The 21,751-nt window shown below is 41.7% G+C and overlaps 3 protein-coding genes across 8 annotated transcripts in view; 2 read left to right on the top strand and 1 right to left on the bottom strand.

The window, feature by feature from the left end:
• Positions 1–21,751, top strand: part of LOC110982360 (HHIP-like protein 2) — a 304,779-nt gene that overhangs the window by 91,921 nt on the left and 191,107 nt on the right. The window lies entirely within an intron of this gene.
• trmt61b (tRNA methyltransferase 61B) lies at positions 393–8,920 on the top strand. Of its 3 annotated transcripts, XM_087141841.1 has the most exons (9): positions 393–626; positions 2,210–2,997; positions 4,042–4,231; positions 4,589–4,691; positions 5,449–5,592; positions 5,761–5,915; positions 6,334–6,505; positions 7,018–7,186; positions 7,731–8,920. In XM_087141841.1, the coding sequence occupies exons 2-8, from the start codon at positions 2,219–2,221 to the stop codon at positions 7,167–7,169; spliced, it is 1,695 nt and encodes a 564-aa protein (XP_086997967.1). In that variant the 5' UTR covers positions 393–626; positions 2,210–2,218; the 3' UTR covers positions 7,170–7,186; positions 7,731–8,920. The 3 variants fall into 3 exon arrangements, with proteins under 3 accessions (XP_086997967.1, XP_022095761.2, XP_086997974.1); XM_022240069.2 differs by having other exon boundaries at positions 394–626; positions 7,018–8,920; XM_087141848.1 differs by lacking the exon at positions 393–626 and having other exon boundaries at positions 2,940–3,053; positions 7,018–8,920.
• On the bottom strand, positions 8,260–21,542 carry LOC110981991 (4-aminobutyrate aminotransferase, mitochondrial-like). 4 transcript variants are annotated; one of them, XM_022240110.2, is made up of 16 exons: positions 21,170–21,542; positions 19,708–19,851; positions 18,658–18,758; positions 18,249–18,281; positions 17,495–17,612; positions 16,794–16,843; positions 15,993–16,073; positions 15,315–15,407; positions 14,408–14,467; positions 13,687–13,750; positions 12,434–12,582; positions 11,755–11,892; positions 11,083–11,250; positions 10,030–10,176; positions 9,385–9,496; positions 8,260–9,239 (listed from the first exon to the last, which is right to left on the bottom strand). In XM_022240110.2, the coding sequence occupies exons 2-16, from the start codon at positions 19,808–19,810 to the stop codon at positions 9,121–9,123; spliced, it is 1,536 nt and encodes a 511-aa protein (XP_022095802.2). In that variant the 5' UTR covers positions 19,811–19,851; positions 21,170–21,542; the 3' UTR covers positions 8,260–9,120. The 4 variants fall into 4 exon arrangements, with proteins under 4 accessions (XP_022095802.2, XP_022095786.2, XP_022095810.2 ...); XM_022240094.2 differs by having other exon boundaries at positions 21,151–21,541; XM_022240118.2 differs by lacking the exon at positions 21,170–21,542 and adding an exon at positions 20,940–21,127.

Below are 21,751 nucleotides of genomic sequence, written 5' to 3'. Positions count from 1 at the left end.
TTCCAAACTTCTGGATCCGGACAATTTATCCCCCCACGAAAAATTGCCCCTGGATCCGGCCCTCACGAAGTCAGTTATAATGCACGGAGAGTTTTCCAATCCAAGGCTTTACCACCGTCACAGGTTTCGCCTGCTTTTCAACCTCTGACTTTGACGTTGTCAGCTCGAAACGTTAGACAGTGCAATCGTAACATGCAACTGTGTGCCCGAAAGAGTAAAATAATGAAGTGTTTCTATTTAATATGAACAATATGGAAATACATTCGGGGATCGATTTTAGACACGAAGCTTAAGAAGGACATGAAGCCGCCTTTCTCAGAAAACCGCCAACGTTACATAAAACTCTTAACATCCCGAAAAAGACGACTTGTTTCAAAATCATCTCGTGAGGGCGCTGTAAAAGGTTGCAGCAGCACATGGGAGCGCGAGTGCGGAGGGTACATGTACAAAATAATGAACTGGCATGACTGGAGGACTGAGGAAAAACGAAGTATAAACGCACTACTCGAGGGAGCAAGTTTTTACTCATTGGAGATGTTTGAAAGCTTGGGTTTAGGCAAGCATTTGCATCGTACCATCACCATTCTGAGGTGTCATAAGTACAGGAGTTACTCCAGCTTAGCATTGTGAGTATGGTCAGCCGGGGCCAATTTCATAGAGAGCTGCTTAGCAGAAAATTTGCTGTTAACTTAAGTGTTTAATAGTGTTAAGTGTAAGAAACCTTGCTTGAGCTTAATAAAATAAGGTTAGGGCTGCCGAAGTGTGACGTCACTGTGAACCAGAAAGTGCAGTGCAAACGAATGGAGTATGTGCGCCTGTTGGTTCACGCGCTGGTTCACGCGCTCATGCCTTACCAATTGTGCGCGTGATGTATTCACTTTGGTACTCTATACTGTGTGTGATATATGTTGATTTTGACCGATGTTTAGCAGTTGTGTTGTTAGCATGGCAATCGGGCCATCAAGCTTTGACATTGAACATGGCAGCCATCAGCCAACATTGTACATATGGGGAAGTCCAGAAAAAGGCCTAAATTACTCCGTAGTTTGGAAGTTAAACATGCTAAATTAGACCTACTATACCTAACCGGCCTAGTCGGCACAAGTGGAGAGATTACAGAATATCCCTACTACTACTGTAGTCTGTACCTTAAATGTCAACATTTTGGCCATTTTCTTGGCTGCTTGCATCATTGTGTGAGGGCCAGTTTGATCCGTGCAGATCCAGACTGCAATCAGTGATCTGTCAAGTGGTGTAGCCACGAGGGGCTAGGGGGCACGTGCCTCCACAATTTCCCTGTGCCTCCCCAGGTGCCCCCCCCTCCTTCCCAAAAATAACAGATGGATATTGAACAAGGCTAACAAGAACTTGCCCCAAAAGACCACACCTTTGAAAGCTGTGCACCCCATAACATGCTGGTGCCCCTTATGTGCCCCCCCCCAGTAAAATCTTAGCTAGGCCACTAGATCCGTTGTTGGGTCACTGACACAAAAACCTGCATAATTGTGATGTAATCTTTGGCTCTGGAGAATTTTTTAAGTCAAAGATTTCAATTTGCACTAGATCCGCATTCCATCTCATGATTACAAATTCACAGAGACATGTAAGCTTGCAACCAGATGAAGATGGTATTAAAAAGGGACCTTAAAGTCGAAATACTCCCTTTGCATGTTCACTCGCTGTGAGGGTTCCAACAGCTTAAAGTATATGTGGACTAGTTCATGGTCAAATTTCCTCTGCCTCAATCTTTGCTTCAGATTTTAGCAAATCATACAATGTTGCTTTCCTAAACACTTGGTATATGACGTGGACCTTCTTCTCAAGGAGGCCATTTTTGATCTCATTAATTGAATCTGTTTTATGAATTATTAAAGGGTTGAATGGGATGGTATTAGACTATGTAGAATGTGTGTGAGTTCAAAACCTCTGTTTCAAATGTTTTCCAAATCTTTCGCAAAACACTATGAAACTATTCCTCAATTTCATTTATTCTTTCATTGATGCTTTCAAGCTCAAAACCTCACTTTTAGTTTTGACGTGGCCAACTTATGAATAAGGACCATTAACAATGAACTGTGTTTTCAAGCAGTTTGCAAACCGCTTGGACTGTGCTCAGATTGGCTTAAGCACAAGGACCGCCTTGAGATTTGGTTCTGGCAGTCGTCCATGGAAGTCGAAGAAGAACTTATTCCCATTTTTTTCTTCACAGATCGTTTTCATGATGGACCGACCTTTTCTGCTGCAACCTTCACTCCTCGTTGGAATCATGCAAGCAGTCGCAGGTGCCAGCCCTCACAGAAACTGTCAGAAGGTCAGCCAGAGGTTATACCGACAATGTCTTTTCCTCTCCAGGCCTGTGACAAGACTGGAGCCACGTAAAGTCAAGATGCCTTCGAGAACCCGGCTTTTAAGAGGGGATATTTCAATGCTACCTCAAATAAGACAGGATTTCAAGAGAGTAGATTTGCGGGCTATTCTTAGTTATCGGTGTTTTGTTAGCAACTCCTATCAGCAATATTCTTTGAGGAGAATTCTATCTACAGGTAGGTGGCCTTGGTATTTTCAAAGTAGAAACTTCATGGAGACCTGCAATAATGGACATGAGAGTGCTGATGAGAAAACAAGGACAGTGGAAGGGCTAAGTTACTTAGAAGCGAGGAGGCAGGGGCTTCTTCCAAGGAGGCAGAGCCTTTCACCCACTGAGAGGCTGGACCAAATGCTGGGTTCCAGCCCTGGCCACGAAGGATCAAGTAGTGGCCAGGATCGGAATGAAGACACTGTTGAATCTGAATCAGGGTCTAGCGCTCCCAAGGACGAAGATGGAGTTACCAGACCTGAATTAAACAGGGCTGCATCGGATTACCACTTGAGAGGCCTGGACGAAGGCAGAGTGGATCTGAGCAAGCCTTTCAAATTAGGAAGTGATCCTCCAATGGTAGACGGGGAGATGGTGCTTGCTGTCAAGGAGAACTTCAAGCGGCATGAGTATCTCTACAGGTTTGCATTTTCAGATGACAAGTTGCAGGAAGTTTGCTGGAATGCCAGTTGGATTGGTACATGTACATGTAAAAATACAAGCCCTATTGTTTTACAAATATTCAAAGGATACATAGTGAGTGTTTCAGAAATTCACTTCTTGTGAATATTTATTGGCTTTTTGCAATTTTGCAAAAAAGAATGTACAAAAGAATGCGAAAAATGCCCTCTGTTCTGTTGGCAAACAGACAGATGACCTCTCGTTATTTATACTTTTCTTCAATGTAGAAAACTGTTTGAAAACCTTTTTGGAATGTTTAAAAAAATACACTAAAAATTGTCCAGACAAGTGAGGGCACTTGATGTAAATTATGGACAATGCTATTGAGTTTCTGTTAATCTTAAACTTGCTGTTTGAAAACATCTCTGATAAAGGTTTCTGGCTGTCATATTACCATGTACTTAATTACGCAACAAAAAATTGCCAAAGAAAATGGAACTTCAAAACAGCGTAACAGAAAAAATTCTAGCAGGTTTTTTTGCACAAACAGTGCAACATTGAGATTGAGTTTCTGGAATGATGTCACAGCTTTGCTCTTGAATAGTCAGATAATTTTCATTGGCATTAAAACCTAAAAACTCAAAACTGTAGATTTAAATAGCATTACAAAACTTGAAAATGGAACTGCAAAGGTGCAGTTTTATGGATTGTAGTAAAATAAGTGTATTGCATGGTCCCTTCAGTTTTAATGACAGATTTTGAAGATCTCAGCCTTGCAAAAACGTTTCAGGCTCGGTCAAGAGACTTTAAGCTCAGAATTTTGGTCTTGGTTCTCTCAGCCTTAGTCGTGTTCCCAGTCTCCCTGAAAAAGGTCAATCTTGACTATGCTGACACTTATGGGCATGTTTGAGCGACGACCATCTGTTGACTTTCTATCCTCCAGCGGTGGATTCTCCCTGGTAACCTGTGCACAGAATACATCCTGGATACCAGGCAAAATCTACCGGTGGTGAACAACCTGCCATCGCTCAAATATGCCCTATGCTTTCCCAAATCATGACCAGAATGTTCAAACTGAGTGCTGGTACGGACTTCTGCTCCAAATTTGGCACCATCTCGCATGCTGATATAGTGGGCCATCCAGCAGGGAAGACCTTCACAACAGACTTGGGCATAGACGTCTTGATCCGCAGACCGTCCCTGGAGGAGTTTGTACTGTACATGAAGCGCACACCAGTCATATCCTATCCAAAGGTCAGTGTATACCTTAAATGGAAACTAACTGCCTGCTAAACTCATCATTGTCTTAGATGTGAATTGAAAATCTGAAGTACATGTAACCTGGACAAAAGACCTGTGATATGCTGCTCCTATTTCCAGTGTTGGGTACCTACCAATATCTTAAAGTAAGAGTGTAGAAAATTCCCACAGTATGAAGAACTGATTACTGCATCAGTCGTCTCCAAATTACAATATAGTTCTACCTCCACATTGAAATGACATATTTGGCAAAGTCCTGCATACATGTAGGAGTATCGTACCAGTAAGCTGTAAGTCTGCTGATCTGTGAAGGAACATGAGGTTTTGTTATTGCTGTGATATGACCGACAGGATTGCTGTACCATGCTGATGATGATCGATGCCAGCCCGGGGGATGTCATTCTTGAGGCAGGCACTGGCTCCGGCGCAATGACACTCTTTCTGTCCAGAGCAGGTGTGTACAACTAGCCCACTAGCACCATACATGTATCTTATGTTTATGGACTCTGTTTGGCACCGTTAGTTTAATGGAAAGTTGGAAGCACAGCACTTTTCACATTCTGGTCTAATTGGTTGCAACCAAAGGCATTACGGTAATATGACCTAACTTAAATCGGGAGATACCGTAATCACTGATGTGCAGAATGAATGAAATGCCAAGTGTCCGGTTAATCCTGTCCCCACAGCTCATTGTGAGAATGGGGATCCAAGAGTTGGTACCAGTACAGAACTGAATCTCTGATATTCAGGATTATTCATCAGAGTGCCGCTTTTTCATGTATGTGTACATGTATGTTACATTTTTTCACTGGTAAATCCGGAAAAAAATCAGCAGTATTGAGAGTAAATAAATAAGCAGGGAAATTTTCTTGGGGGGGGTGTACAGAAACCAGTGGATTAATGCAGTGATTGCTTAAGTTTATGTGGCACATGGAGGAACTTTTCATATCGTTCCAAACTTGTAGTAGTTTCGTATTGAAAAACCTATATGTCCATGTACACAAATTAACACTACATAACCGAGAGCATTGACAGATTATAAACTATTGTTGTACATGTAACATCCTGATATGAACCCTCTGTCATATAGGCTTTGTACGTTCATGTTGGTTGACTGACTGGTAACCATGACAGAGGTTAGGCTGGTGCCCAAAAGCTGGTAATGCCATATCTTTGGCCTCATGCAGTGTTACTTTGTCCATTTTTCGCAGTTGGCCCAGAAGGATGTGTTCACACCTTTGATGCTAGGCCTGAGCACGTGAAGAGAGCCATCAAGAATGTGAAAAAGTGGGTGTCATCCTGGAACATCAGCCATCCCCACCAACCCTGGCCGGAAAACATTTGCTTTCATTCAGGTGTGTGATAAAAAAAATACTCTCTTGAAGATAATTTGCTCTGCAAGCAGTGTGTCAGATGCTTGGCTTGCTAGGTGGTGTTTGTCCATGGCCTTTCAGGATGTCATCAAGGTATTAGTTCTTTTGTTTTTTCATGTTTCTGCCTTGTGTTATTTGTGACTTTTTAAGGCAAATTACAGAGCTGTGACAAAGATTTCGACCCGGCATTGTTGGTGGATGGAGCAGTCATTGACATGGAAAGACCATGTGATGCCTTGCCTACGTTGGCCGCCCGACTCAAATCAGGAAAGACTGCTGCTCTGTATATCGCTAATATAACACAGGTTTGTCAATTTGTCTTTGATTTGCAGGAGAGATGAGAATGACGCGTTCCTTTTTACAGTGTCTGTTTTCTAATTTCTGAACTATAGCAGAGTCAAACCCTAACTCTCCAGATGCTTCAAAATCTTCTCTCACTTTACACTTTCAATGAGATTATGTCAACTTTTTTGTTGTTATTGACGTGGTGTTTGAAATGTCCAAATCGGAAAACCAGAACGCTCCCCAGTTTCCCCTCCTTGACCCTCAGCTGCCTGGCATTTATGCTTGGGATCCTCAAAGCCTTTGAGCTTGGTATTTCTGTCCTTGCCCTTGCAAAATCCTGCCAAACCTCTGAGTGTATTTGAAGGATCTGTTAAAATGAGAGTTGGGAGCATTGTTGCTCGGACTGAGCGACGTGTATGTGCGTTGTGATTTTGACAGATAGTTCAGGTGGCCGAATACCTGCGCGTCCACGGCCTACCACTTACCATTGAGAAGACACTGGAGGTCACCCACAAGGTGTGGCTCGTGCACCAGGCCAAACGCCACAGTGGTGTCTCCCTAGGGGAACCAGCCCTCAGCATGGGCTCGGACAGTGAGTCAGAAGAGCAAGGTGAGATGCTAAGCCATGTCCAAAATGGGCATCTTTACCTGCGGCTGTGGCTGTTCACCATAGTGCCTCAGGGGCAAGGACTGAATTCATAGCCATGTAACACCCGAGTCGGACACGGCTTTACTTTCCAAACTAAGTGTATCGGGTGGCTGTCATTAGTAGTACTGCTATCTGACTTCTTAATGAAAGACAATGGACATTTTTACCTGCATAAATTGCATGCACAGATGTGGTATGCCTTTGTGTGGGCTCATTAATGATTCAACTAAATCATCCATTCATCGTGGGCTTACCCTCACAACTCGAAGAAGCAGTTTTGCAAAGTTGCATGAAGACCAACTTTACATCCATGCTCGCGCCCCCTTGGAACCGTGTTTTGATACAATTATTTAGTATTGTCAGGGACTGTGCAGCAACAAAGGAGACCATCGCAGCTGTATGGAGATCAAGCTTAAAATGTTACAAGTTCTTGCCATGCCACTCAGAAGCTGTCTGAAACGTTTCATTCTCAGTTGCCGAGAACTCAGAGGACGTCTCCAATTCCTACATACAAGACCACTCACTGAAGTACTTAGCGAGACCGCACAATGTACAGGCTGCACACTCAGCCTTCCTCGTCAAAATCCGGAAGATTGACAGTGCGTCATCGGCCTACAAGATCTGAAGTACGGATTCGGCAAGGTAAACTTTCCAGTATGCAGAAAGGCTCGAGCGGCGACCAGGATTAATGCAATACCGTAACAGCACCAAGATCATAGGCGGAATGTGCAGGCATTACGTATTCCCTTTTGACTAATAGGGCGTTCCAAGTTGCCAAAGTATGCACGCGTTCAAATTTGAGAGCACGTATATGAGTGCGGTGCGACCACAGTTGTGGCATCACCCAGGGTTAGCCTGGATTTCCTTACTGGCACCGTTTGGCTTGAAGTCGGTTGAAGGACATTAATGTTTTGCCAACCCATTAACCATGCCCATAGACATGCTTGTGACAGCAGTAACCAGGTAATAAGCAGTTGTGTTATCTGACAGGAACAAAGCAGGCAACATTGTTGACGAACATCAAAATCGCTTACTGTTCCTGTCTCTCGTCGTAGTTATAGTAGCAACGATCCATTTTGAATTGCTGCTTTCAAAAACAAATTAGGGATACATGTACATGTACATCATTCACTTACCTTGGAGGTGACACCAAAATTATGTGCGCCTTTCCGTCATTTTGATCTAGCATTGAAACTTCAAGTCCTCATTTGGGTGGAATGACGACGTCAAAAGGGCCTCACCAAAGTCACAAAAATGCCCAACCAACTTTCAAAGCGGAAACACGCTCCTTGCCATGGTCGCTAAAACACGCCCCTGCATCATTCCGCCATTTTCGCAAGGAATCAATGCACCCTCACCAGTGAAGGGCTATGTCCAAATCATGGCTTGGGCTACGGCTTGATATCGCACATGACTCTATTGGTCGTGGCTGCAGCCACTGTCAGACTCGTCTGTAATTTCAAGACCGCTATGTCATCCATGTATGGTCAAGGCAAGCTGTTCCCCCGTTCGGTCATTTTACGAGATGGAAAGGAGGAGTCTTGGAACTAGGCAAGGAGAGGTTGGAGCTGCTGACTTTCCCAAATCGTGTAAGAGTGTAAATACAGTTGTGAGTCACTGCATGCCATGGGACTATACATGTACAAATTGCAGGGCTCTGTTTTTTCCCCCGACCCTGAAAGGGTATTTTATTGCATGCACAGAGAGAATTGTGAGCTCCAATAAGATTATTTCCTCAATTTTATGCTACAGTACAGAAAATTACTGTAAAATATGATCCACACTCTCAACATATCTTAAACAAGAACCAATCTGATAAAATGACTACAAACTGCACAGCAAATGCTATCGAGTTTTGTGTTAACAATTCTGAGAACATTAATTGCAAAATAAGTACCTTGTATACACAATTGGAATGAAATTAATTACATAGTAGTTGTTAGATTTGGGATCGTGGTTCATTTTTGAAGAGTTGTCACAATGCAGTGTTTGAGAAGTCCAAGATTAATGGGGTTTAGGGTTTTGGCAACACAATCAGCGACGGGTAGGTTGTCTTGGCAGCTGCATGGAAGACAACACGTATATGTTACTTGTTTCTGAGTGTTGCCTCGCGTGAGGGTTTGTTAGTAAGGGCAAAATAATAAATGCTTCATCATGAGGACAGTTGTTACTTGGGGAAATTGAAAGTGCTACAATTTGGCAACACCGCTCTTTCCCTATTCCAGCACGTCAAGGCACTTTTGCCCCATCTTTGAATCAATAATACTGTTGATATTGTTGTATAATCTGTAATGCATGCATGCACACTAATTGCACAAGTGCATAGTGATCATTGTTTGTTCGTAATTAAAGACTCTATGGTACAAAAACTTCTCACCCTTCATGTTTGAATGCCTATATTTATATTTATTTAGAATTTAACCTGCAAGCTGAATTTAATTCTGCAAGCCATACACGATTCGAGTTCAGTTATACATGTGACTTCGAAATAGTACAACAAATCTTGCTGTCACGGGGGCAAGGAGAGCACTCTTGAGTTTACATGCTTTTCTGGTGTTGCTATGGTTATTCAGTCTTCAGAGTGCCTCCAGGGTAGCTTCAAGATTCTCAAGCAAAATGGCAACATGCTTGGGCTGGAATATCAGTGCGGGACGGAATCGAAGTGATCGAGCCCCACTGTTACCGATCTGAACACCTAATACACGACAAATGGCAAAAAAAACCAGAAATGGAAGCACAGTAAGATATCAACTCAGTTTTAAGAAGCTTTACTAATTGAAATCATAAAGTTCCTTTTATAAGGGAAAAAAAAGGATTTTGTGCATGACTGTTACTGGTACCTCCGTTTCTCATTGCTGCCACGATCTTCAGAGTTGTATCGGTGTCTGTGCAGTCGACAGCACAGAATGTCCCCACGCCCCTGGCCCTAGACAGAATGTGTGGATATCTGGCCTGGTGGCATTAGACCAAAGACAAAAGGAGTGCAAAATATCACTGGCTGGAATGTGAGCTCAAACTTGGATCTTGCATGTTGGTGTATAAAAGTGTGTTAGTCCTAATCCCAACAGAGAGCCGTGGTTGACAGCAGAATTTCTCTGTATTCAGTTGTCTCAGCTGCAATTTTGTTCTGGGCATTAATGAATGTTATTGTGTACCATTAGTGTGCATATTTTTACTTGGCTCACTGCCAAGTAGGTGAAACTGCACATGCTGCTAACTGCAAGCAATAAATTTATTAATAGCAGAAAATATTAAACGGTAACAGTTGGAGTACATTGTGGCTCAGCAAAGAATTGCTTACTTCCAACAGAGAAGAATCTGGAATTTTTTGTGCTTGGTGATTACCGGTAGTTGGCGAAGCCAGGAAATTTGATCCTGGTTCATGCCCTGCACTATCATAACAGAATTTGCACAAGCCGCAACTGAAGGTCTCTCAACAGCCTAAACTGATAGATTTAAGTGAATCAGAAGATGAGAGTTCATACTTGCAGTTCCTCCAAGCCTCGCAGTAAATATTGTCCAGACATCTTCACAACATCCTGCAAGTTATCCTTCCTTATTTGGTTGATGACGGCCTCCAACAAAAGTACCTTGGGAGGGTCACCCATCCATGTGTTGAAGACACGATTGGCCTGCAGTGCAGTTCAATACAGAAATGTTGGGTGTATGGCAATACTTGCAGCTTTCAGCTTTCATCTTTCGGATGTCATTATTGTAGTAGAGACAAACACTAGATTTATGTCAGTTTTCACTTTGCAGAGAATCTCCAGGGCAACTGATCCAACTTTTACATTGTACTGGTTGGCATCGTGGGCGTAAATCCAGGGGGAGAGGGGGTACATTAGCCCCCCCCCCCTACTTTTTGAGGTGGGGAATGGGCTATCAAATCACCTGCCCCCACTTTTTTGTGGTGAGCAAACTCAAGAGACAAAAACAAATTTCTTGGACTTACCAACAACTAAAGTATATGACATAAGACACTGAAGTATATGTGATGTATATTACATTGTACATCTGTATCATGAACATCGCCCCTTATGGTATCACATGGTGTTGCCCCAAGCCCCCCCCTTAAAAAATAGAAAGTTTTTATTTTAACTTGAAAGACCCCCAAGAGAATTTCAGACATGCAGTAAGAGCAGGTCTTTAGTGTGTTTTGTCAATGTGAAGAAACTATCTGCATCAGCTGAAGGTTACATGCAAAAGAGTAATTCAGGCTAGCTACATTCTTTTGCAAAGCGAAATACATATACAGGTACTCGGTAGTTTTGCCTAGTAGGTCCATATAATTGACAGATGATCCCTGTACATTCTAAACCCGTTAGGATCCCAATTCAAAGTATGAGGTGTTAAACCTCATGTAAAGTAGCAGTGGTCCAAAATAAATTCTGCAAAGCCGCCTCCCTGTCAAATGATCTAATTAGGTTAAAGTTTAATCAAATTGTAGTTCTTTTCTAGGAGGGAAGAGCACAAACGTAAGTTTGAGGAGAGAGGTAAGCTTTGAGATGTGGATGAAGAGGCTCATATACACATCTTACCCCAACAGGCCTGAACTCTTCCTTGAAGTAATAGCCCGCTGTCAGCATCTTCTTGCTGAAGCAGACAAAGTCAGGTGGCTCTGGAAGGTTCCATGCCTCGTGGGCCCAGAAGGTTCCTGTTGCGAGGCATCCTGTCTGGACCTCATCAAGGATGAAAGATGCTCCAATCTAAGTTTCAAAAAAGTCACATCTGACTGATTGACAGTGAGAAGATTCATAGAGGGCCACAAGTTCATGACTATTTCTCAAGTGATTGTTTTGTTTTCAGTGACAGTTTTGATCAACTGAATGGCCAGATTTTTTAATCAATAATTTTCATATAAGGCACAATCAATAATAAAAGCAGCCTGTCTTGAGACCCTCAAGGGGAAATATCATTTGGCTAAAACAAACCATCTTCACAAGTTATCTACCTCATAAGGACATAGGCAGTGTCTTGTGGACATTTTGCAATGTCAGTTCTCGTGCTTTCACAGATCACAGGTGACAACCTCATTAGCATAGCTAATTTACTATCATTCTGAAAGAAAACAATTCTACATGTTGCATATCCTTACTGGAAACAAGCATTCCTGTATGTTATTACTGCAGGACAGCATGTGCAATCATCACCTATTTTTCAGTTAAGACAATTTGCATGCATGTCACTGAATTAAGCCATCACTTCCCCACCTCCTTGGAAATACTTTGCAGCTGCTTGAAGAAATAGGGCGTGGCATGGTTGTCGCCTCCCTCTGCTTGTATGGCTTCCACGATGATGCTCACTACCGGCTCTCCTTTCTTTTTCTGCCTCTCAATCTGGGAGTACACCTGCGAAGCAGGAAGTGATCCAAAAGTAATCACATGGGAACAGTCAGAGTATTAGGCTCCAAATTTAGGGGGGCTCGGAAAAAAGTGAAGTGGTTATACTGAAGACCATGTTTTCTGTTAAAAGTAGCTTTTATAGGGTGGGTTCTTGAAGAATACGATGTTTATGTGAATTTTTGAAAAAAGGAGAACTTGTGGAAATCAGGCAGTTGGGAAAATGTTTTGAAATTTCAGACAAACCCGGAAAACTTGGTGTAGTTCAAATAAATCTTTTGTAATTTTTTTTTAAAAGTCTGACCATTTTAGGGGGAAATGGATATTTGGCATAGTTAAAGGGCTACCCTGAATTTACTCCTGTATATCAAGTTGCAAATTCAGTGTCATACTTTTCCGCAGTTTTGTGAGCAGCGGCCACATATTTATAAAACTGAAATTGACTTAAAGTGTTTCACATTTTGTGTATTTCATGTGACATTATACTGGCTTAACTTTAAGAGTGTACCCCATGTCCGACAATTGCCGGTTTCATTTTACGTTCTCTCACCTCGGCTAGACACCTGTCCTCCTCGGCCCGGTTCTCCTGTTCAAACTGGTCCAGTGGGTACTGCAGTCGGGGAAATGGGGCAATGGGCCAATCCAAGGTGGGAATGTCAATCCTGTGGGCGATCTTGGAGTGTGACAGGGAGAGGCAGGCTGTTGGGGGAGGCATTTGGAAAGTTCTTGAAGTCAGTCAACTTGAGTCTGGAACATTTTTGGATGGTTTTGTCTTTTCGTGCAAAACACACTAGTGCCAAATACCCTATGTAAATGTTTTTCATTTGCAAAATGAAAAAGTAAGCATAACTAGTAGGGGTATTTGCGGGGCCCTGAGCAGAACCAAGAGAGGGCGCAGTTTTCTTAACCATTTAATGAAAGTGCTCTTTGGTGAAAAGTTCTCTATTGCTGCTTCACGATTATGAAATGCAAGGGTTGCGGTCACATCGCTATCAACAAAATGAACACTTCCCACCAACATGGCACTTTTCAACTGAAGAGGGGGTGCTTCAGCTCAAGGTAGATTAAAGGCATAATATTGCCCTATAATTATGCAGCCAGTTCATGCTGCCAGTTCTTTACATTAGGGTCTGATCAGGTACGTAGTAATTTCTCATTCTTTTTTTATGTCCAAACATTAATTTCCCATATTGCAAGATCATTTGATAAATTGTAAAGGTTGATTAAGGAAAAATTGACAAAATACAAGAATAATAAAGACTAAAATGATAAAAGGGGGCAAATATGGGAGGAAAATCTCAACCTTCATTTGTCAGCATCATTAGATATTTGTTTTCCATTTCAAATTTTGCTTTCTACATTGTGTAGTGCAATTAAGTGTTCAAACCAAGGGCTGCATGTACCCCGGAAAGTGATTTTTTTCATTGTAAATTACATTGAGAAACCAGAAAACAATTCTTGGATTTTTTAAAATCATCACAATACCAAATCCCCTAAGAAAAATCACACTTGAAGGATTCCATCCATTTCGTTCTGGACTTTTTACTGGGTCAGAACTATTGTACACAAGAATGGGGTTTACCCATAATATTGCGAAGTTCAAAGGCTTGTATCAAATAACCACTTGTAGGAATCTTATTTTTCAGACAGAATACTGGGCTGCGATCGATTTAAAGTGTAAAATCCCATGTCAGCAATTCGAATAATCATTGGCAAACTTTCCTCATATCTCACTGGTTCCCCAATTGGAGAGTGTATATTTTAGCCAAATGTATGGAAACCACTTCATGTTTTCTTACTCACCTACTGTTCTTCCATGGAAAGACCCATCAAAAGACAGCACACTGTATTTAGGATTTCCTGGTTGCTGTAAGTCATATAAACAGTACGCTTAAAGATTGGAACTTTTGAGGTAAGGAAATCTGTTCACATACAATAAATTCCCTGTATAAAAATGACCATTGAGTATAAAGAAAATGTACACAGGTAGTCAGACCATGATGCAAAGAAAACTTTACCCTACCCAGAAACTCTTACAGATGAATTAACATTTTTATACAAATTACACTTTACACTCTGACCTCTTTACATTTAACTTATTGTGGACAGATGGGGTATGCGTCCATCGGAAAGCTTCAAGTTGAGAAATCATAGTGTATAAGACAGCTAGCTCTGTCATTTTTAATTCTGTTTTCTTCTCAAATGACAAGCACCAGCTTTCCTATTCAAGATAACAAAAACCTCCAGCTTTATGGTGGTACATGTAGTTAGTTTTTAAAGCTGAATGTTTGAAAAACATAATTAGAACACAAGTCCGGTGGTCTTGTCATTGGGGTCTAACAAGACCAGTGTATTGCACGAGGATGAGCCAAGCTGTTTTCAGAAAACAAATCTATAAATATTGAACACAAGATAAATGCGGTATTGGTGACAATGCTATTATATGCCTCAGTTAAGGTACCATGTTCTAGACTGGTATACTCCTTCATGTGATTTCATTCACCCTACCTGCGTTTGAACTAACCTTGTTCAAGAGACATGTCTCGAGGTCCTCTTGTGTTGGGGGCCCACCTCTCTCCTTTGCCTAAAAAATCAACACAGATCCAGTTCCACAAAGATTTTGTACAGGCCAGTGGTATTTCAAACATCAAACATGTACGCGAAGGACATTCAACTGTATTCAGTAGTTACTTTTTTTGATTCCTAATTATCTGTGTAGGTCAGAAAAACTGTCTGGAGGGCCTGAAAGTCAAATGAACAAGGGTTCATTTTGTAAGAGTGTGTCAAAGAGCCAGACTACCTTTTATTATCTGCCACACATTGCTGAGTTGTTAGTGAAAACAATTGTGAAACGTCTGTTCAATACAAACACTACAAAGTTCAAAGTTGCAGTGAGTGGTCTTCGATAACCTGTAACAGTGCACCATGCAGTATTTTTTTATTCTTTCAAATTGTGAACCTATCCTCTGAATGTTATTCAGATGGAGCTTGACTGGGGTCGTGACACTGCTGTTCTTGAGCAGGGGACTTTGCAGCAGTCGCTGCTTGTTAACCAGAGGAGCGTTTCATATACAAACTGGAATACGTAGAACAGGGGTACGGCCTTGCATGTTCGGTTAAACATCCCAGTATTTTAATTCTGATTAGTCTAATTCGCTGTCTGATGTTGACAGGGTGTGTATGCACCTGAACAAGCTTATTCAAAGGTTTCAATGCAAACGACAGCAAATGAAGAGTTTTGTAGTCAGGTTTGAGAATCACTCAAGTAGGCCTACTACATACAAAAACGCTACAAACATAAAATACATGTCATCAAGATGTCAATCGGTTACAGATTTCTTTTTACTATATTGGAATACTCCATGGGCACTGTAATTGTGTATCATTGAAAGATTTAGTAGTGGATGAAAGTCTGCCGGCGATATACTAACCCTGTACCACATGTAGGTCTGTTTGAGGGCATGTTCCACAGAGCAGGCGCCACACATCATAGTTTGCACATTCTTCAAGCCTCTTGGCGCAACCTGTTCAGAATTCGTTGCGAGGGGAAACAGAGATCGTGACTAATAAGAAGACTGTCCTTAGATGTCGATTAAAATCCAGGTCAGACTGCTCGGTGTCAAATAAAAAATTTAATTTGATTAAAGATGCAGCTGCAACTTGATAATGGAATTTAAAGGTACGGCATTGTGAGTGGCTGGATAACTCTATATGAACAGAGCACTGAACACTATTTTATGGGACGGGCAGTTACCTCTTCAATTTTCTTCACTGATTTGTCATATTAGTTGAGTTCTCCTAAGATGATGTATAGTTGGCCCAGCAACAACCTTACACATTTTGAAGCACAGTGCCAGAAAGTTGTTAACGTGTACACCATAGGAAAATCTCAGTCTAGGGCATTGTTCGGGAAAGTAACTTCAATTCAATAATGCTTTGTAAGGATGAAAGCTGAAATCGCGAGACCGCAGTCTCTTGCTACATACATTTTCTTTTACGGACTGATGAGTGCTGTACAAAATTGTAAAACTTGTATATCCGACGGGTCAGTTTTTTTCTTTACTCCCACTTCGCTATAGGCTTTGGGAATGCAGCACTGATATACTTACTGAAACAAGCGCGTTTGTGAGTTGAGCTGGATATTCCTTTGACGGCTTGAACCCTAATGCAGGCCGATTGGCGAAAACGCTCTGGAGAAAAATGGAATGGTTAGGCCTACATTACTGAATGATTAAAAACGGGAAAGAGCACAAAATGCAAACCTGGCATCGGTAAAAGTAGGGCCGTTTACGACTGACGTGGGCCGCGTCCGGAGTTACCTAATGGCTCGCCGAGATGCAACTGCTTTATGCCAGCTGCCCACGTGTCAAATTGAATTGGGGAAAACAGACTCGATATACCGTCGTGGAGACAGACAGAATGCGTCTTTTCTGACAATGTAGTTCCGCGACCTTAATGGGTTTGTTGGCCCTGAACTTAAGAGTAGGCACTACAAAAGAAAGGGCCGCTATTCTTTATCATTTATCTTCTGTTCCAGTTGAAGGTTTTTTTTTTATATAAAGGCTAAAACAAGTTTGATTAATGCCAATTGGCATTATGTACGTGATAAACGTATAGATACCGTGCATAGAACTGGCAATTGCAGGATCAATCTCGGAGGATGGAGCGGCTCCCACAATTGTCAATTACAAAAATAATGCGACAGTGTTAATTTGGTATTGGAAAGTGCGGCCCTTAATGCATGCCTCAATTTTCAATTAGCTGAAATTATACACGTGGTCCGTATAATTTTGATTTTGGTTATGACCTAAGTCATGCCGACCTTGGAAAGATCATCATCGTTTGCATTAACGGACAAATGCCGACCGCCAAATCATACCTCGGCTACCTTGTATCAGATATGAACTCACCAGGTTAGCTGGGTTTTTGACTACATCTAGCACAGCAGGATGGTTGTAACCTGTATATTCATATCAAACAGTGAAACAAAATGAAAACTCACGATCAATCCTTTAAAGACGTTCTGTGTAACATTTTCATGATAATCTCCAGCTAAGAGTTTGGTCGGTTCGAGTTCAGGAGGAGTAGAGAGTAATTTTCCTCGTAGCATTGATTAAAAGACACCGTGCCTATGCCTCCTTTTCGTGGCTTGTACTTGAGCTGAAGACATTAGCATGTATTTCCTTTGAACGTTCTCCTTGCCATCGGGAAGCATCACGTTTAAGGACGCAGCCTGCGCATTGAACCCACAAAATACAAGTTTCAGACTCGTGCAAAAAAACATAAATGGATCGGTGTAACCGTCGTAGGCAAGTTTGTGTGCTCCGTGTGATCCAATAGTTTCGCTTTGAGTGAAGGGGAATGTATTTGCGTTGAAAGCAGTTTCGATCATGCTTGATCGACGGTTTTGATCACTCCATGGGTGACAGAAGTTCATCATTAAGTTTTCCATAGGTTAAGTCTTCTAATCTTTTACAAGGGATAGAAATAAATCTCAGGTCTGAAAACCTATTGCAAACCACTCGTCACTACCGAAATTTCTCGTAAACGATCTTGTCTTTGAACCCGAGTTGATGCTATAGCTGAAATGTGTCTTAACGATTAGAGTTACCGATTGGTATGGAGGAGATGTGCATGAATGCATCCAAGAGGCGATTACCGTCCGCGTCGACGATGTAGTTACCCAGGCTCTGCTCAAAGTCCACGAAATACTGGACAGTTTCCACGTTCTGAGATAAATGGTCGAGAAGTCATGGTGGGTACAGGCTAATTCAATGCGTAAAAGTTTCTTGTTGATACGGAAGCGTTAGAGAGAAGTTGCTTATTGATTTCTGTGTTTTCATCGCCGTATCTAACTTTGGGAGTGAAAATATTGATGTTTATTGCCATTTTCATCTATATTTGGGTTATTCGCAAAACAACAACGCATTCCAAAACTAACAAATCCAGTAATGACGATCAAGTAATCGCGTCGTATTTCAACGGTGAGCAGCATTTCTATTATATAATTTTGATTCTTTACTCGTTCCGAACAGACTATCATGCTTTAAAGCTTTATATAAGATTCGCACATTCCCCACAAACTCTTATACTTTCCATTATTGCATACAAGTCATGCCGTAATTCATGCGATCATTACTCGTCGGAATTTGTTGGGAGTACAGTTACTGAAAGCTGGAAAGGTCTGTGTTTTATACAAGCACGGTATGAAGTGCAGGAAAAGTTTTTGCATGTAATGCCCAGTATAATAGGTTACGTAGGATAGCGGACATGACTTATGAAGCCTGTTGAAGGATCTTCGACACCTTGCCGGGGTCAGAGGGCGTTTTAATGGCTTAATAACCGAGTTTTAATTGATCACTCACCTTTGTGACATCATCAAGCGACTTTAGCAACTCCTACAAAAGCAATGAGATTAATAAGTTAGATTGTGTAAGGAGTTTGTAGCTCTTCGAAGGTATTTTCCGGAAAAAGATACCGACGGACGGAAAAAGTAGAACAGAACATAAAAATGCAAATCGGTTTACAGTACAAATGATCCTCGCTTCGAAGTACAAAAGGTCACTGTTGAATTAATTATCGTTCTCTTTTTTGTCTAAACCGATAGTGTTTAATAAATGAGTCCATATAGGAGCGAGATCAGTGCCAAACCGCGCTAAACCCAGCTGAAATGCCCCGTACATTATTGCTGAGTTTCACTGCCCTCTTTCATTGGGATCAAATCATGGAGCCGGTCAACATTTGCCGCATAGAGCCTTCTGAAATCATGCTTACTCGAGACTTTGGTCCTGGTACTGCGGTTGTCATCAATGGTCCGTCGTATTCTACGATGTGAGGGAGGATATTCTCCATGGCTCTGGGTTCCTTCGACTTATCTGAAGAAAAACAAATGACGACCCAATAACGAAATTAAATAGACTGTAAAAGAATTGAGTGCAGTGATTGTTTTCCTATACTTTTTTCAGTCGGAAAAATTCATATTGATTTTCGTCAAACCCGTTCGAACATCACCAAATGCAAGGACTAATCCCTTCATATAAAACTACATTTCCCTGGGTCACTAACCCGGCAGCGGTGTGTCCAGCGCAATTTCAAAAGTGAATTCGGCTTCGGGCTCATTCACCATGATGTTTGGAAAGTTAAAAAAAATATCAAAAGCTTTACTTACTGTATCGACATCGTTGCTTTTATTTTGTTGTTTTTCTGAGGGTTTCGGTGCGAATATTTGATAAATAAGTATTACTTTCCTACTCACCTATGAAGTATATATTTGTAAAAATAAAAGTAAAAAAATAAATGTCGCTTTTAAATAAATTATAAATAATTTGACGGAATGTCATGTAACAAAATGCACATATAAATGAGTATTTTTTGGTGTATTTATGTTTCCGTTTAATTTTTATTTGCATATGATTTTTGCTTATTTTATAGTGCATTTTATGCGAATAAACAATCGGAACTGAAAACAAAGCATCAAAGTGTAAATGGTCCAGATCTATAAACATAGCCTACTTATAAATACTCACAAATAAAGCCAGGCATGTGCACTCCCAGATCACTGCATTGCACTGAATAAATTAATTTCAGGAATTTTTATGAAATGGGGGAAACAGTGCATTGCTGTAAATTTCTCGATATAAGGAGTGTGGGGTGTACCAACTGAAGAGAACGAACACCCCAAAAAACTATCGCCAAGTCAAAGGTTCGGCAAAGGTTTTTTTCTTAATTCAAAAGTTACACAACCTTGTTCTCAAAGTAGACCTCGGAATAATAGCGACGATAACTAACAAACATAGAATACGTTTTTGCCTTTGGCCCACATACCTGCAGTAAATGACAGACAACGGGTTGTACTCTCAGGGTTAAAGGGTAATTCGCGCACCCTTCGCAAAATACCAGCAGACAAGGAATAAAGATATCTCGCCATCTCGATGGATCACGGAACAGGGCAACTTCATGTGGCGTCAACTGTAAAACATGAAAAAGGAAACTCAGTTTGCTTTGCTCGCTATACGAACTAAAAACGAGATCTCTGTAAACACATCAACACATTTTCTTAGCTACGAAACTGACTTAAGTTGTAGCATCAAAATCAGACAGACTTGTTTGTTGAAAGATGTACAAATACGTATTTTCTGTTTTAATCTTTTCTTATGAAACTCACAAACTTTGAGTATAGGCCTAATCGCTGTATTGCGCGTATTAAACTCAAGGCATGTTTACGAAACACTCTACTAAATGTACTCACTGAAAAGCACTTGACAGCACTCGTAACGATGGAAGCCAGCCACGACCCCGCATGCGGGAGAAATGCCGACATACCTCTCCCCGTACGCATAGCAAAAATGCGTCGTGGTTCTATCCCCTATACGCGCCCGTGCTTTCCATATTTCTGACTTTTCAGATTACCTTCACTGTGATGTCATGATCCGGAGGGCGCTTCATGTATTAACCATAGGAAAGCACGTTATAATGTTGTAGTAATTTATTCTTTAATTTAATAATCACATTTTCGTTCTGTCGTTACGCAGGCACTGGCTTGGACCCCGCACACATGGCGTAGTGTCAGCCAACCCCCTTCGTGGGGGGCATCATTTTTTATGGACAGCGCCGCCCAGGCTCAGAGCCTATACACACTGACAATTTCAAGTTTGATCATTCGCTTCTGTTCTGTCTACATGTACTTACAGGGTTTGTGCACACGGGGTAAAAGTGGCATCCGTATAATTATGGAATTCGTTCTGGTCTCAAAATACCTTCATAATTCGCTACTATTTTGACTTTTTAGGACTTTCAATTGCTTTAGATGGCCAACAGGCAATTGCGTGGAATATTTGGTGGCGTCGTAAAATTCTTTACTGAAATTTGAACAATGACTGTTCTTCGCTGCAGTGGCTCAAGGGTACAGGTGTAAAGCTGTGGGGGGTACTTCAAACGTTATCATCAGGGGGCACCATATACTGTACCCCTAGTGTCACAGTTTCAACAGAATCGAGCTCAGTCCCATGTGTCTACTAATATACAAATTTTGAACGGGGAGACGAGGGGGTACCAACCTCCATGGTGCGCTAGACTCGACTGTCAAGATCCCGAAGTGGTTACCATCATCATGCACCAACACTTCTGGTACATTTTTTATGCACGCGTGGTTGCACACGCAAACATAACGGGACAACAGATCGTTCCCACCTCTAAGGTATAACATTGTATGTCAAACCACAGGGTAAGATAACGTTTACTATACGCCCAGCCCCTAGGCCTACTGACCTTTCAGACTGATGCTTACAGTCACACCTTCAAGCTTAGCCAACTGTCAAACCTGACTTGCACTGGAAATTCGCGGAATTAGGTGTAGACCTACGCATGTACTTGTTTGCAGAACACTATATACACAGTGTGCATCTTGTTTGCTGCTTTCCACTGGACTCGGCAATCGATACCCTGAGGATGTCCTTACGGTCGTGCGAAGATTAAAATTCCCATTAACAGAACCTTCAGAGCTAGCTGTCTCTGTGCTCCTTCTATCATGTACCCTGTACGCCTGGATTAGTGGTGACCTGTGACCGATTGACCATTGGACCATAATGTGGTTGCCATTTCACTGCGTGTCATGTCACAAACCGAGATAGGGCTATTTTAATTGCTCCATTATCTACCTCCATGATCTAGTCTAGGTGGAACGAGATCAAAACGCGGACCCGCTTTTGTTCACAAGTTTGGCCTATAGCATGGGCGTCAATCGGGACAAGTCCGCCCCCCCCTCCTTATGGGTGCACCCTCGTATTTAGGCCAGAAATATGTCCGCCGAGCTCATTAATTAAAGTTCTACACTCAAAATATTCTATATTAGTGGGTCCTGAGAGCCATG

Source organism: Acanthaster planci, linkage group LG01 (assembly GCF_054643075.1).
Source record: "Acanthaster planci isolate LZ-2023a linkage group LG01, COTS_SCS, whole genome shotgun sequence".
Classification (NCBI taxonomy): Eukaryota; Metazoa; Echinodermata; class Asteroidea; order Valvatida; family Acanthasteridae; genus Acanthaster; species Acanthaster planci.
Note: the sequence above shows the minus strand (reverse complement) of the source record. Positions and strands in the feature narration are given on the sequence as shown.

What these genes read in the sequence shown, in the direction of transcription:
- trmt61b (XM_087141841.1), top strand. Translation starts at nt 2,219, where the DNA reads ATGATGGACCGACCTTTTCTGCTGCAACCTTCACTCCTCGTTGGAATC. An exon ending in ACTCTTTCTGTCCAGAGCAG is followed by an intron (nt 4,692 to 5,448) that starts GTGTGTACAACT and finishes CATTTTTCGCAG; the next exon opens with TTGGCCCAGAAGGATGTGTT. An exon ending in CAGTGAGTCAGAAGAGCAAG is followed by an intron (nt 6,506 to 7,017) that starts GTGAGATGCTAA and finishes TTTCATTCTCAG; the next exon opens with TTGCCGAGAACTCAGAGGAC.
- LOC110981991 (XM_022240110.2), bottom strand. Translation starts at nt 19,810, where the DNA reads ATGGCGAGATATCTTTATTCCTTGTCTGCTGGTATTTTGCGAAGGGTG. An exon ending in TTGTCTGTCATTTACTGCAG is followed by an intron (nt 18,759 to 19,707) that starts GTATGTGGGCCA and finishes GTTTTTCTTCAG; the next exon opens with ATAAGTCGAAGGAACCCAGA. An exon ending in TACCAGGACCAAAGTCTCGA is followed by an intron (nt 18,282 to 18,657) that starts GTAAGCATGATT and finishes TTGCTTTTGTAG; the next exon opens with GAGTTGCTAAAGTCGCTTGA.